Consider the following 12035-nt stretch of genomic DNA (forward strand, 5'->3'; position numbering starts at 1 on the left):
TAGTATGTCCGACTTATATTTGGACTTCCTCTTTAGATGGGCTCTGGTTTGAGCTTTTCAGCCAGGTAATCACCGACAAATTGCTCCACTTCGGCCGGCGTGATCTCTTCTACGTCGCGAACATACTTTGCACGGGCCGACATGTCCAGGATGGTGAGAAGAGGAGCTGCTTCTGGGAGGTTAGTGTAGTCCCGCAGGGAGTCACTCATGTCGTCCTGTGAAGAAATCAAACGGATTAGGTGATAGTATTTATGATGTTAAAGTTGTGCATTACTCACATGCATGGAAGAATGGATTATTGTTCTTGAGGCTATTTGAAGTGACTAATTTATTGTCTTGTTGGAAAGTCAAAAAGCTCTGTCAAAAGTAGGGATCACATTTTTTTTTTTTTTTTTTACTCATGACATTTTTATCTTCCAATACTGTGGTGGTAGTAGTATTAGTAGTAGGTCTACATCCAAATTATTAAAGCAATTCAAAATTGTTTCACCACAGAAAAGCTGTTCTCTGAAAATATACCATTCATTAAGGTTTTTATAATGTGAATGTTTACTGTCCTTGTGATTGTTCCCAAAGTGATGATGGAGACCCACCAAGGGGTTGTAACATACATCATAGATTAAAGAGGATACGAAACAAACTGGTGTGCGGTGTGTGCAACACTTGTTTTCTTGTAAATAAATAACCTCTTCAGTCCTCTGTTTTTTTAAAATTAATTATTGTGAATTATTAAAACAATCTGAGAAGGAATAATCTATGTTTTGATTAAACTGGCCACACACCATCAATAGATCATAGGCAAACTTAAAGGGGTTGCAGGTTGAAAGAAAAGGGCCGGGAACCACTAGTGTTGTCCCATCTTCATCTACAGCACTACCACTAATTACTCTGACAAACATGCAAGTCAAACAGTGGATACCTTCCAAGAGAGAAAGTATCTTAAATTACACATTTCTCTGCTGCTCATCAGTTCAAACTTGCTTTTGGCAGAGTCAACTAGGACAGCACCCATTACTTGAACTATGCAACGTTAAGATTACCCCATACAATTCAGAACTGCCACGCACAATCTTTATGCACACTTCTTTCCTGTCTTCCTGCAGGCAGCCTGCCCTGAGAGAGCAAAGAGTTGGTGCTTAGTCACACATCCTGTTGTGTGGGAAGACAGGAAGTAACCAGGTGGGGGGGAGGGGGGGGGTCCAACAACATCCCTTCTTTTCCAAAAGCTCACTCACATCACATATACTAAGTCTCATCACACAGTGTTTGATTGGCACATGTGGGCAGGAAAGAGAGAGAGACAGAGAGAGAGTAGAGTTGTGAAGGAATATGTTCCAAATAGATTGCTGCTGGGTTTGGAGGGCATTACACTTTAATTTTATTGAAGGTTTTTGGAAAGGACCTCACCCATTTTCTGCCTGAGGCTTAATGTCACCTTTTCACCCTTTAACAACAAACCCTGTAGCCACAGGTAAAAGAATGAATCACTAGCAGGCAGGCAGGCAGAAACTTTCAAACAAGCTTTAAAGAGCCATTAATTATTCATACTTAATAGGAAATCTCACCCCTTCGTAATTGAGCTTCAGTTCCAGCCACGAGTGCTTCTGGAATTGGCATTCCTACCATGACTGAGATTCATTCTTCTAGTCATATCTTCTCTGAGTCAAACGCATTTCACATGATATGTATTGTAAGGTCATGCAGTTCACTTGTTTGATTTGCACAACTCGATCATTTGACACATTCTCTCATCCTTTCCTCATGACAGCATGACCTGATATCCCCTCAGCTTAGTTTGCTGGCTCAGCAAGAGACTCGCAAGGATTGAAGATCACTTTCATATGGAAAAGATTATGTGGAAAATGCAGAACTAACAAGAAAGGGCCAGAGGGTGGCACTGCAACAAAGATTTGGACTTCTCACAGAGGCAGCTCCTCTGATGTTAATATTCTTACAGATGTATGTGCCAATGTGAGTTTTGTCAAAACAAAGTCAAAGATAAAGCGACTTTGGAAGGATTTCCTGCTACATAAAAAGGCTCAAGCGTTCTCGCCGTTCAGGCCCCTTTGTTGCATTTTCACTAAATGGATCAAACCACACAATCAGCTCTCAGGCTTCTCATTTAAAAAAGGTTTGCTGTGCTGCTACCTAAAAAGGATAAGTATGCCAAGATGAAGTCTGTGACCTCTTCTTTGCAAAACTGCTAACAGATGGAACAGAGTTGCAGTGTGGTATTTTGTCATTGGCAGCTAACTTCCTCTGAATGGAGCCCGTTGTTTTTTAATTATGCTGCAAATCACCACACAATGACCATTTAATACTCACAGATGTAAGCTGTCACTAAGAACAATGCTGTTACCAGTGACATACTGCTTGATTCTCCTACTACAAATAGAAGCTGTGCCTTGCATGCTCTTTTGCAGCCATAGTAAGTTTGCATTATAGATCATCTGGGCACACCGTGTAAAGAAACCACAAGGAGAGAAATTCCACAATCTGTCCCTGTGGCCTTTTCCAGCCTCGCCGATATGAGTCTCTACATCAGTCTTCGCCTCCGTAGGAAGTCATGCATCTTCTTTTGTGTGGCTTCTCTGCTTGTGTAAACTGCTTCTTGTGAGGTGCAACCATTCCAGTGCAACCCCTCCCGCCGTTGCCCTCTGCAGCTCACAACAAAAAAGACAAAGGGCCTCTCTACTACAGCCCGTGCTCCACTCACAGCTGCGATAAGGCTCAGCGTGTGTTTACCGTGTGTGGAACCTGCTGGGCCGTATCAGGCTGGATTATTGATGCACTGTGGCATTTCACAGACGATGACCATCTGATAAGCTTTGATTTGATGGTTTTTTTTTAAACCTCCCCACAGGCCTCTGATCCGGGGCTGCGTCCATCTAACTGGCCTGCTTTAATGCCTCAAGGAAAAGTCATGACTGTGAAATTTCAGATATTATCAGCTGCACTGCACACCTAAATACTAAATGGAATAAAAAATGTCAGATTTATTGAACTTTTAGGACAGCTTACAGTCAATGCAACTTTAATGTTTTTTTTTATTTTTTTATTTTACTTTTAAGCAAAGACACAAGAAACCTTTAATGTCTTTATATTAAACAATACGTAAAGTCTCCATGCCATTCTAGCAGCTCGGAAGCTGTACTTGAGCGAAAAGCTAATATCAGCATGCTTACATACTCACAGTGGCAATGCTAACATGTTGATATTTAGCAAGTATGAGGATAACCTTGTTCCCCGTCTTAATTGGGCGTGTTGTCACGCTAAGATTTGTTAATTAGTATTAAACACATGATAAAAGTATTGAACAATTTGGACCTAATGATGGCGCTTGTTAACACGTTACTGGATCACCAAGTTTTTACAAATCACGGGTGTATAAATGCAACACATTTAATTTTAATTTATTTAATAAAGGTTGAGACATTTAACTAAAGGTTAAAAGAGTATTCCCGCAATTATTTGATTTAATGTTTGGTCTATAAAACATCAGAAAACATTAACAAATGGCCAACAAAATATCCTAGAGCCCGAGGTGCCATCATCAAATGTTATGTCCAACAGTCCAAAACCCCAAAATATGTAAAATCACCCTTATGTACATACAGTAAGGCCAGGAGAAGCTGTAATTGTTCAAGTTTGAGAGCCTGGAAGTATCACATTTTTTGCGTGTCGTAGATTCACTTTCGATCAATCAACTGCTTGTTTCAGCTTTAAATGTGAACCTCATTATGGCACTTGGATAAAACTCATGGGATCCCCAAAGTCTTTAGGATTCATCCACTGAGGTTATGAATGTGTGTACCAAATGTTATTGCAATCCACCCAATAGTTGTTGAGATATTTCACTCAGTGAACCTCATGGTGGCGCTAGAGGAAAACTCAGGGGATCGCCAGACACAGTGGGCGTCATCCTCTGGGAACCATGACTGTTACTCCAACATCTCTCACGCCATTCATCTTACAGTTGTTGAGATACTACAGTTTGGAGTAAAGTGGTAAACAGACAGACCATATTACCTTTACTGAAGCCATGGCTAAAATAGCTCTATTTTATTATTCAATTCTGTATTACGCACAAGATAAAGCATGGAAAGTTGAAGAGAAGAATCACTGCTGCTTGCCACAAACATGTGTTATATTCTTATGTTACTGGATAATACCAGTAAAGTTCATTTTGCGTGCAACGGCCAGTATGCACCAGAAACGGACGAACAAAAGATCTTTTATTCTGCATTTATAAAAATCTATATGCTACTGTGTGGCAGATGGTTTTTTCAGTAGTGTAACAAGATCCTGTGTCACTCTGCTCAGCCTGGCCTTCCCCCTGAGAGACTGCCAACATACTGCTGTCTCATGGACACAGTAAACCCAGCAGCTGGCCTGGCGAGGAGTGTGCGACTACCAGGGCTAATCCGGGCCAAGGTGCAGGAGATTGAGCCCGGAGCCTGGAAGCTCCTTTCACTAAACGCCTGAAAGGGGAAGCAATATCTGACCGTGGATCCGATCTGGAAAATAAAAACCTGGTGATTTTTTTGTTGGTTGAGCAAGAGCCAGGAAATTATACCTGGACTGCGTGGATGTAGAAATATCTGCCTTAGTATATGTGCCACAAGGGAAACAAAGCAAACTTCTTCTGAATCACTTCAGGTTCCAGTGCAACAATATGTCTTTGTGTTAGGTCAAATAAATAATGGCACACAGACAATAAACACAAAACACTATCATGTCAACTCTCATCTGTAAGCTTTTCTTGTTGGGTGTGGTGTATGTCAATGACATTTCAAGGCTGGCGAGCGGCCTCGGACAGACACTTAGCACATGTGCAAGCCCCACAGCCTCGAAACCCGAGTCTGTCCTCCATGTGATATATGAGAAACCAGCACAGTCCTCCCAGACTGCTGGGCAGAGAGAACTGGTAAGCAAAGGGGAGCTGGAGGGCAGAAAGCAGGGGACTGGGTGGAGGCTGCTAATCTGCTAATTATGTCTGCAGCTACTGCTAACTCCACCAGCTCTAGGCAGGCTGAGACAGAACAACATGAGATAACAAGAGTTATGAAAACTTCAGGGTTCAACGGGGAGGAGACTTGGGAGGAGATGAAGTAGGAGATGGAAGGATAATTTGGATGCAGTCTGAGGTAGTAGAAAAAGTCTGATGGCACGCTCTGGGTCTTCCCATCGTGATAAAAAGTGACCAAGATGAATTCTTGGTCATGGATAGGAGTGAGTGTCACTCTTGTAGGTTCAAGGGACTCAAAGAGTAGCCTCTAATGCTGCTATTTCAACCAGAGATTTTTGTGATTAGAGCCTGACTGTAATGGCAAACCTATGAGAATTATCAGCTCACCCTGCAGTTCCGCTGACATTTCAGCATCTTTTAGTTCATTGTTTTGGTTTTCCAGCCTGTAACTTTATTGTTTTGATCACTTTCATCCCACTTTAAGCAAGAAAAGCTCAACTCAAGCTCAAACCAACTGTACACTACCTTCTCAGCACCACACAACACACAGACACAGTCAACAACTAGCTGGTGAACTTGGTGAAGCAAGGGCTATGGCTCAGTGGTGGAGCGGTCCCCTGTCGATCGGAAGGTTGGCAGTCTGGCATTTGCATTTACATTTAGCAGCTCAAGCGCCAGATATGTATCTCAGGAAGAGGGAGAGAATATTAAATTTGCCAGGTGGCCAGAAACAAAAAACAAAACAAAACTGGATATGAATTGTCCAACGGAGCACTCTGGCAACAAGCTTATTTTTTCCCCAATTCATTATTTTTAAACTGTTAAATGTAAAAAAACTAAATTAAGGAATTTTAACCAGAAATGATTGTTTATGTTACATAACAATACAATACTTTGTAACAGCATTTTTTAACTCTTAACTATTAATATCAGTCATCGACCTCAAATTTCCATTCTGTGTACTAAATGTCATATTGCAAGGCGCAGCACAGAAACACACACACCGATGAGTTAAGCTATGCAGGTGTGTGTGAAATTGCATTTTACTGTGCCTCGAGTGGCTTATCTCACCTCTCCAGCCACAAAGAACAGCAGCGGCATCTCCTCCTCCTTGGCTTTGTACTTGGCCATAAGCTTCTCCGCAATTGGCTGAATCAGCTCCTTTGCTGGCTCCAATTCACCTTCCTCCTCAGCGTCTGAACGAACCATGAAAAGAGACACAGAAAGATCTTAAAAATACGAAAAAAAAGCCACCTGTGAGAGGAAAGATGCACAGATGAGTGAAATTGGAAGAGAGGAAGGACAGATGACTGGGGGACAGATGAGTGAGGAGATGAAAGAAAGTGTACAGAAGGTCTTTGTCTTGCTTTGTAATCCAGTTTGACTGCAAGAGACACCAAGGTGGTCTCACACTTTGAGGGTCATCACTGTCCAACTTTGGCATTTAGTCCTCAGTCCTCACAAGACCAGTAACTGTCCTACATTTGTGTCAAAGTCATTTTTTCTATGCTTTTCACAAACCTCCTGCGTTTTATTTCTTTGCACTTTCTGGATTAGCATATAAATAGATAGATAAAGACTAAAACATTTCCCACCGACCTTGGGACCTTTCAACACTGCAAGGATTTTCCACAGAGTCTGACATTCAATATGCTCCACATAAATGCCACACTATTCACTTGCAAGAAGCTCCAGGCCGAGCCCCATGCGGAGCTGCACACATGGGTGTGTGCAGCTGTGGGTCTACTCACCCACAAACAGGACGAGACAGGGCCCCTCGTGGAGCTGCACAGCGTTGGACTCGCTGAGCTCGAGCACGGGCCGAGGGTGCCAGGGAAAGAGCCGGCACTCTGGGTCGTTCAGCACCTCCACGCGGCCCTGTCGCGTGATCATGTGACCCTCTGTGTCTAGCAGAATCAGTGTGGGAATACCTGGGGAGAGAGAAAAAGGATGTGAAGGTGGTGGGAGAGGAAAACAAAGAGGAGGGCAGGAAATGGGCAAGAGCATGGGAGGTGGTTTCCGTTCATTATTGCTTCATGACGCAGTCTGTTCCCTCTCCCACTGAGATATTCTTTGTTGTGAGGATGTTTAAGACCTTTTTTGACCAGTTCTTGCCTCTCTTTGGCTCTCTGTCTGCTTTTACTTGTGATGTGCCAACTTTTTTCCACATGTCATTGCCTCCCACCATCCTTCTGATTACAATCTCCTTGGCTTATTAACAGCCTTATCAGAAACAGACACCATCTGTGAGCAAACAGTGTAAGTGAGTGAGTGTGTTCCTTTCCGCGCATGTGGACTGAAGTCAACAGAGGTGGGGGCCGTCATAAACTGCACGGGTTTAAAAACGCGGGAGGGGGGCAGTGTTGACTCATCTTCCATGCATTCCTCACATACTTTGCAGGAGAGGCCAAGAGCCAGATCTTGCAAACTTCTCACACACAAACAGTCACACACACACACAGACGGAATCAGGAGAAAAAGAGTGAGGCACAGAGGAAGAGGTGCAGCACTTCCGTAGCAAACAAGACTTTAAACTTGATAACCGGCCCACATTCCTCAGGCAGCGGGGGCAATCTGTGTTGCCGTTTGCCTGCCCAGCACAAATAGCTGTCAGCCACGGTGCCGGTGTTTCAGTGTATGATGTAACTGCTCGGCAGAAACAAACAATCGACACTCTCTCCACTTAGCTTGAAGATCTGAGGCACTACATGGGAGGAGGTGGCTGGAAAATACCTTGTATTCCATAAAGTCTGTTGAGTCGTGACCGCCGAGCCTCGTCTGAATATGGCACCGCCAACCACGGCATCTCGCTGAAGTACTGCATAAAGGACTCCTCTGACCTGGAGGGGACAGCACCAAACAGGTCTCAGTTGAACAGAGAAGACAGATTATTTGTGTCCTTGACAGACAGTGTGTGTGTGTGTGTTTCAATAAACGTGATCTGGTCTATGTGTTGTGGCTGGGGGACTCTTACCTGTCGGCGCTGACAAACACAATCTCAAACTTCTGACCCGACTCTTTGACGGTTCGATATGATTCCACCAAGACTCGGGTCAAACTGCGGCATGGCGGGCACTAACGGAGACAGAAAGAAGAAAGAAAATGTAAAAAGGGACTGAAATAGGGAACGTACAGTAGCCTACACAAATATGATTTGTTGCTGCAGCAGGGCCCATTACTTTGTGTACTTCCAAACACCTTTCAAAAAACTAGTAATTCTTTCTTGTTTTGGATCCAGCTACTTTCAAATAAAGACTTCTTAAAGCACTTATTCTGCTGTAATACTGTAGCTTGAGAAAGTGTTTGACTCTGTGTGTGTGTGTGTGTGTGTGTGTGTGTTTACAAAAGATACCTATTTCTATATTATTGTGACACTTGCTTTCCACACCTGCCTCACTTCCTGTGCCTCTCTTCCTTTCCTCCCCTGTCTTCACCACTGATTGGATTTTGCTTAACTACCTGATTGAGTTCACCTGGTCAGTCCTTATTTAAACACTGCACTCCTTCTCAGTCAGTCTTTTCCACACTATATGGTGCGGCAGCTGATTCACCAACCCATGTGTGTTGTTCTGTTATACATAATTTGCCTCATTCAGTTATTAAATAAAACTTCTGTTGAATGGACACAACTTCTCAGTGACTCAGTTCATCCATTCTGACAATGGCAACCAACCCCAAAAACTGAACCCTCCTTTACACTGTGTGTGGACTCTGTGTGTGTGTCTGTGATTGAGTGCGTGCGTAGATCCCACACTGTCAAGGAAGGGGGCGCTGTGGCATAGCTGGCATTAAGTTGACATCAGGATCTTTTTTAAATAAGACAGGGTAAGAAACTCATGCAATCATAACATTTTTTAACCACCTCTTTGAAGTTTGCCTTCCGGTAAGAGAGATTTCGGGATAACTCATTTTTTTCTCCCCAAATGCATTATTTTGTAATGTCTACAAAGTAGTCCATTATCATCTATTTAAAATTCATGTAATCATTTTTTTTCTTGCCTTTAATCTTTGGGATAGGTCTTTGTATACGCTTTCCGACTTCATCTGGCTTTAATTTTGAAATCACGTACATGTGAGTATTTGCAGGTGTCTGTATATTTGCTTATGAATGTCTGTGTAGATGGCATATTGTTTAACAATAGTTGTATTTTTTTCAAAGTGAAAACAAAGAAATAAAACAAGTTTTAATTAACATTATCGAACATGCAGTATTGTATTGACATACAGTAGAGTAGCCAGACAGCACTTCATTAGCATTCAAGCTGGTTAAAGTGGATACAGTATGTCAAGCACTTTAATTGATCCAGTTATAAATCAGCATAACAACACAAGGAGTGAAAGTGTAAAGCACAAAGCCTCAATCAATTCACTTCTCATTAAATGACTTCTTCCCAAGTTGCTCATAGAAGTATACACTCTACATACAATAGTTGTATTATAGTCTGCACAATGTGCTGTCAAAGTTAAAGCATCATAAAGCCATCTAATGGGGGCTTTTCTTTACCAGTGTCTGTGACTGAACTTTTAGCTCAAGTTGTATTGTAATGAGTTAAAAAGAAACGTTCCCTCACACTGCAGGAAAAACAGCCACTGCACAGTGAAATATAGGTCATGTTTCTCTGCCACGGGCCATTTCAAGTCCCTAGAATATTAAAGGGGAAAATAAATACTGTTTAAATGGATGCCAAGGCCAGGTGCTGGCATTTAATGTTTGTAAAAATTACTAATAGCGGATAGATTTACATGAGTAACCAGGGGGAATGTGGTGTAAAAACACCGCAAATAAACTCCTGTAATGGCTTTTGTGACTTGTCCTTTTCAATTTTGTATGGGTCTGGGGTTTGAGCCAGCCTTCAGGCGTCACCGTTCTGAAAAGCCCGTCTCGGAGGCTGCGGCTCTGGCAGCTGCGGTGCTGACTGGCCCCAGCAGCCTGCGCTGCATCTCATCAGGAAGAGTCCACGGATCTTTCATGCATCACTGAGTCATGACCCTCACTGGCTATCAGCAGGTCCAGCAGAGAAAGAGACAATGGTGATGATGTCAGTGGGGTGTGGTGCCTACTTTAAAAAGATAGGGACTGATAGGGATAGCTAACCACTGTTAATGTAAACACAAACACAATGGAGTCATTTCCACCCTCCTGCTCTGCTCCTCTCTCTTATCTGACCCAACTTACTCCATCTTTCAGCTCCGCTGCCCTTTCTTCTCACAGATGTTTCTGTGTATTGACAGTATGGAGAATTTCAGAAAAAGTAAAAAAAAAAAAAAAAAATCAGGGTTCTCTTTGTCCGGTTTCTCTGCTCCTGTACTCACCCAGTGTGCTGAGAAGTAGACGCCCACATAGTGGCCTTCCAGAGAGCTGCTGTCTGTTGTCTGCCTGTTGTTCCTGAGCAGAGGCCCTGCCACCACCTCCGCAAATGGCTTTGGCCCCCAAGGGAACTCCAGGCCTGGGAAGAGGGCAGGAAAGTGGATGGGGGCAATAGGAAGGGATGGAAGGGAAAGAAAATAACCAGAAAAAGAAAGATAAGACAGATAAGAGTTTCCACTCAGAAACATTGTTAAACCCAGTGACAAGTGTCTTTTTTGACCAGGTCCTGGCGCGAGCCAGTGATAAGGTAACAGAATGATGGATGGAATCATGAAATTGAGAATTCAAAAAAAGCTAAAACGCAGATTCCTTAGGGCTTTTTTTTAACTAAAGCGCCCCTATTATGCTCATTTTCAGGTTCATAATATTTTGAGGTTTCACCAGAATAGGTTTACATTAAGGTGACCAGATTTCTCAGACAAAATCCGAGGACATTTTTAGCTCAGAAGCGTAAATACCTCAAACAGGTCATGTTTTTATCTTTGTAAAACTTAAAATGGGGCCACTACCCCAGGGGCATCACTAGAGATGCAGTTGGGGTACAAGCCCCATGGGCATGCTCCCCTGTAAGCAAATGTTGTCGACGTTGGGTGATATTACTTGTTGTTCAAAGTATTTTCAAACAAAACCAGACTAGCTTGCCCCTCCCTCCTCATCCCGTCCCCTCCATTCTTCCATGCACTAACCCCCACCCCCAAATCCTTCTTGTTGGTTATTGGCTGGAACGCTGGAACAGTTTTTGTATGCTTTGTGGTGCAGGTGGGCACAGCTTATTGTTGTTGCCATTTGTAGACACCGTCTACAGAGACAGCGTTTTTTACAGTGTGTTCTGGGGACAGGCAGCTCGCAGATGTTTTCTGTATGTGACAATAAATGTAGCCTAGAACACGTGTGACATTGCTTAGAGTACCTTTTAACGTTTAAATTCATCAATCTCGTAGACTGGTCCTACCAGACTCTAGAGAGGCTAGAGAGTCTGGCCACTTTCCATTGACAAGTGGCGGGTAGTCTGTTGAAGTTTAAAACTACTGGATCTGCCCAGAGCCACTCTGGATCTGCCATAACCAATAGCTAATGTTTGGTTGTGACGGCAGCTTAGCATTGCTAACATTAGCCTTAGCTAACTCCTTCACCACTAACGGACCAAGCAGGAAAATCAAACTTCTCCTGAACTCCATGGGGAGGAGGGCTACAACATCATGGCCACCAACAAAACTCAGCAAAGATTGTTCTTGCACTGGCTTTAACTTCTGGATATTCGGGGGCATCGTCACAACGGACCAAATGGCATCGCTCGCATCTTGGTCCGCCGACATTAGTACGGAACACACCGACGGTTACCGAACCTTAACGTCATAGTTGTAAGCCACTGATTAGACTGCCAATTATTTGGCCGGAGAAGACCTGCAACTATACCACAAACCCAGACAATGTGCTGAAGGAAAATGAAAATTGAGCACAAGTATGTAGGTGGGTGGAGCCAGGCTATCGATCTGGTGCACTTTGAAAAGAAATTCAGAGGTTAGACTTGATTATTCTTATCTATGGATGGAAATATCTGTGCTGTAGCCTGAACTATTTTGCACTTAAGAATTTTAACCATGCACACACAGGTGGAATCCTTTTTTATACATATTTTTGCATTAATGTCACTAGGATGCATATTATACACACACACATATATATATATATATATAT

The 12035-nt window shown here is 42.9% G+C and overlaps 1 protein-coding gene across 2 annotated transcripts in view; it reads right to left on the reverse strand.

Moving 5' to 3' along the window:
• nxn (nucleoredoxin) overlaps positions 1-12035 on the reverse strand; it is a 62591-nt gene continuing 50556 nt past the window's right edge. For both annotated transcript variants that reach the window (XM_034867194.1, XM_034867196.1), the window contains exons 3-8: positions 10283-10416; positions 7944-8044; positions 7703-7809; positions 6721-6900; positions 6041-6165; positions 1-215 (exon numbers count right to left, since the gene is read on the reverse strand). In XM_034867194.1, coding sequence (XP_034723085.1) covers positions 33-215; positions 6041-6165; positions 6721-6900; positions 7703-7809; positions 7944-8044; positions 10283-10416 — 830 coding nt within the window. In that variant the 3' untranslated portion in view covers positions 1-32. The remainder of the gene's footprint in view (positions 216-6040; positions 6166-6720; positions 6901-7702; positions 7810-7943; positions 8045-10282; positions 10417-12035) is intronic.

The sequence above is a fragment of the Etheostoma cragini genome, chromosome 3, assembly GCF_013103735.1.
Source record: "Etheostoma cragini isolate CJK2018 chromosome 3, CSU_Ecrag_1.0, whole genome shotgun sequence".
Taxonomy (NCBI): Eukaryota; Metazoa; Chordata; class Actinopteri; order Perciformes; family Percidae; genus Etheostoma; species Etheostoma cragini.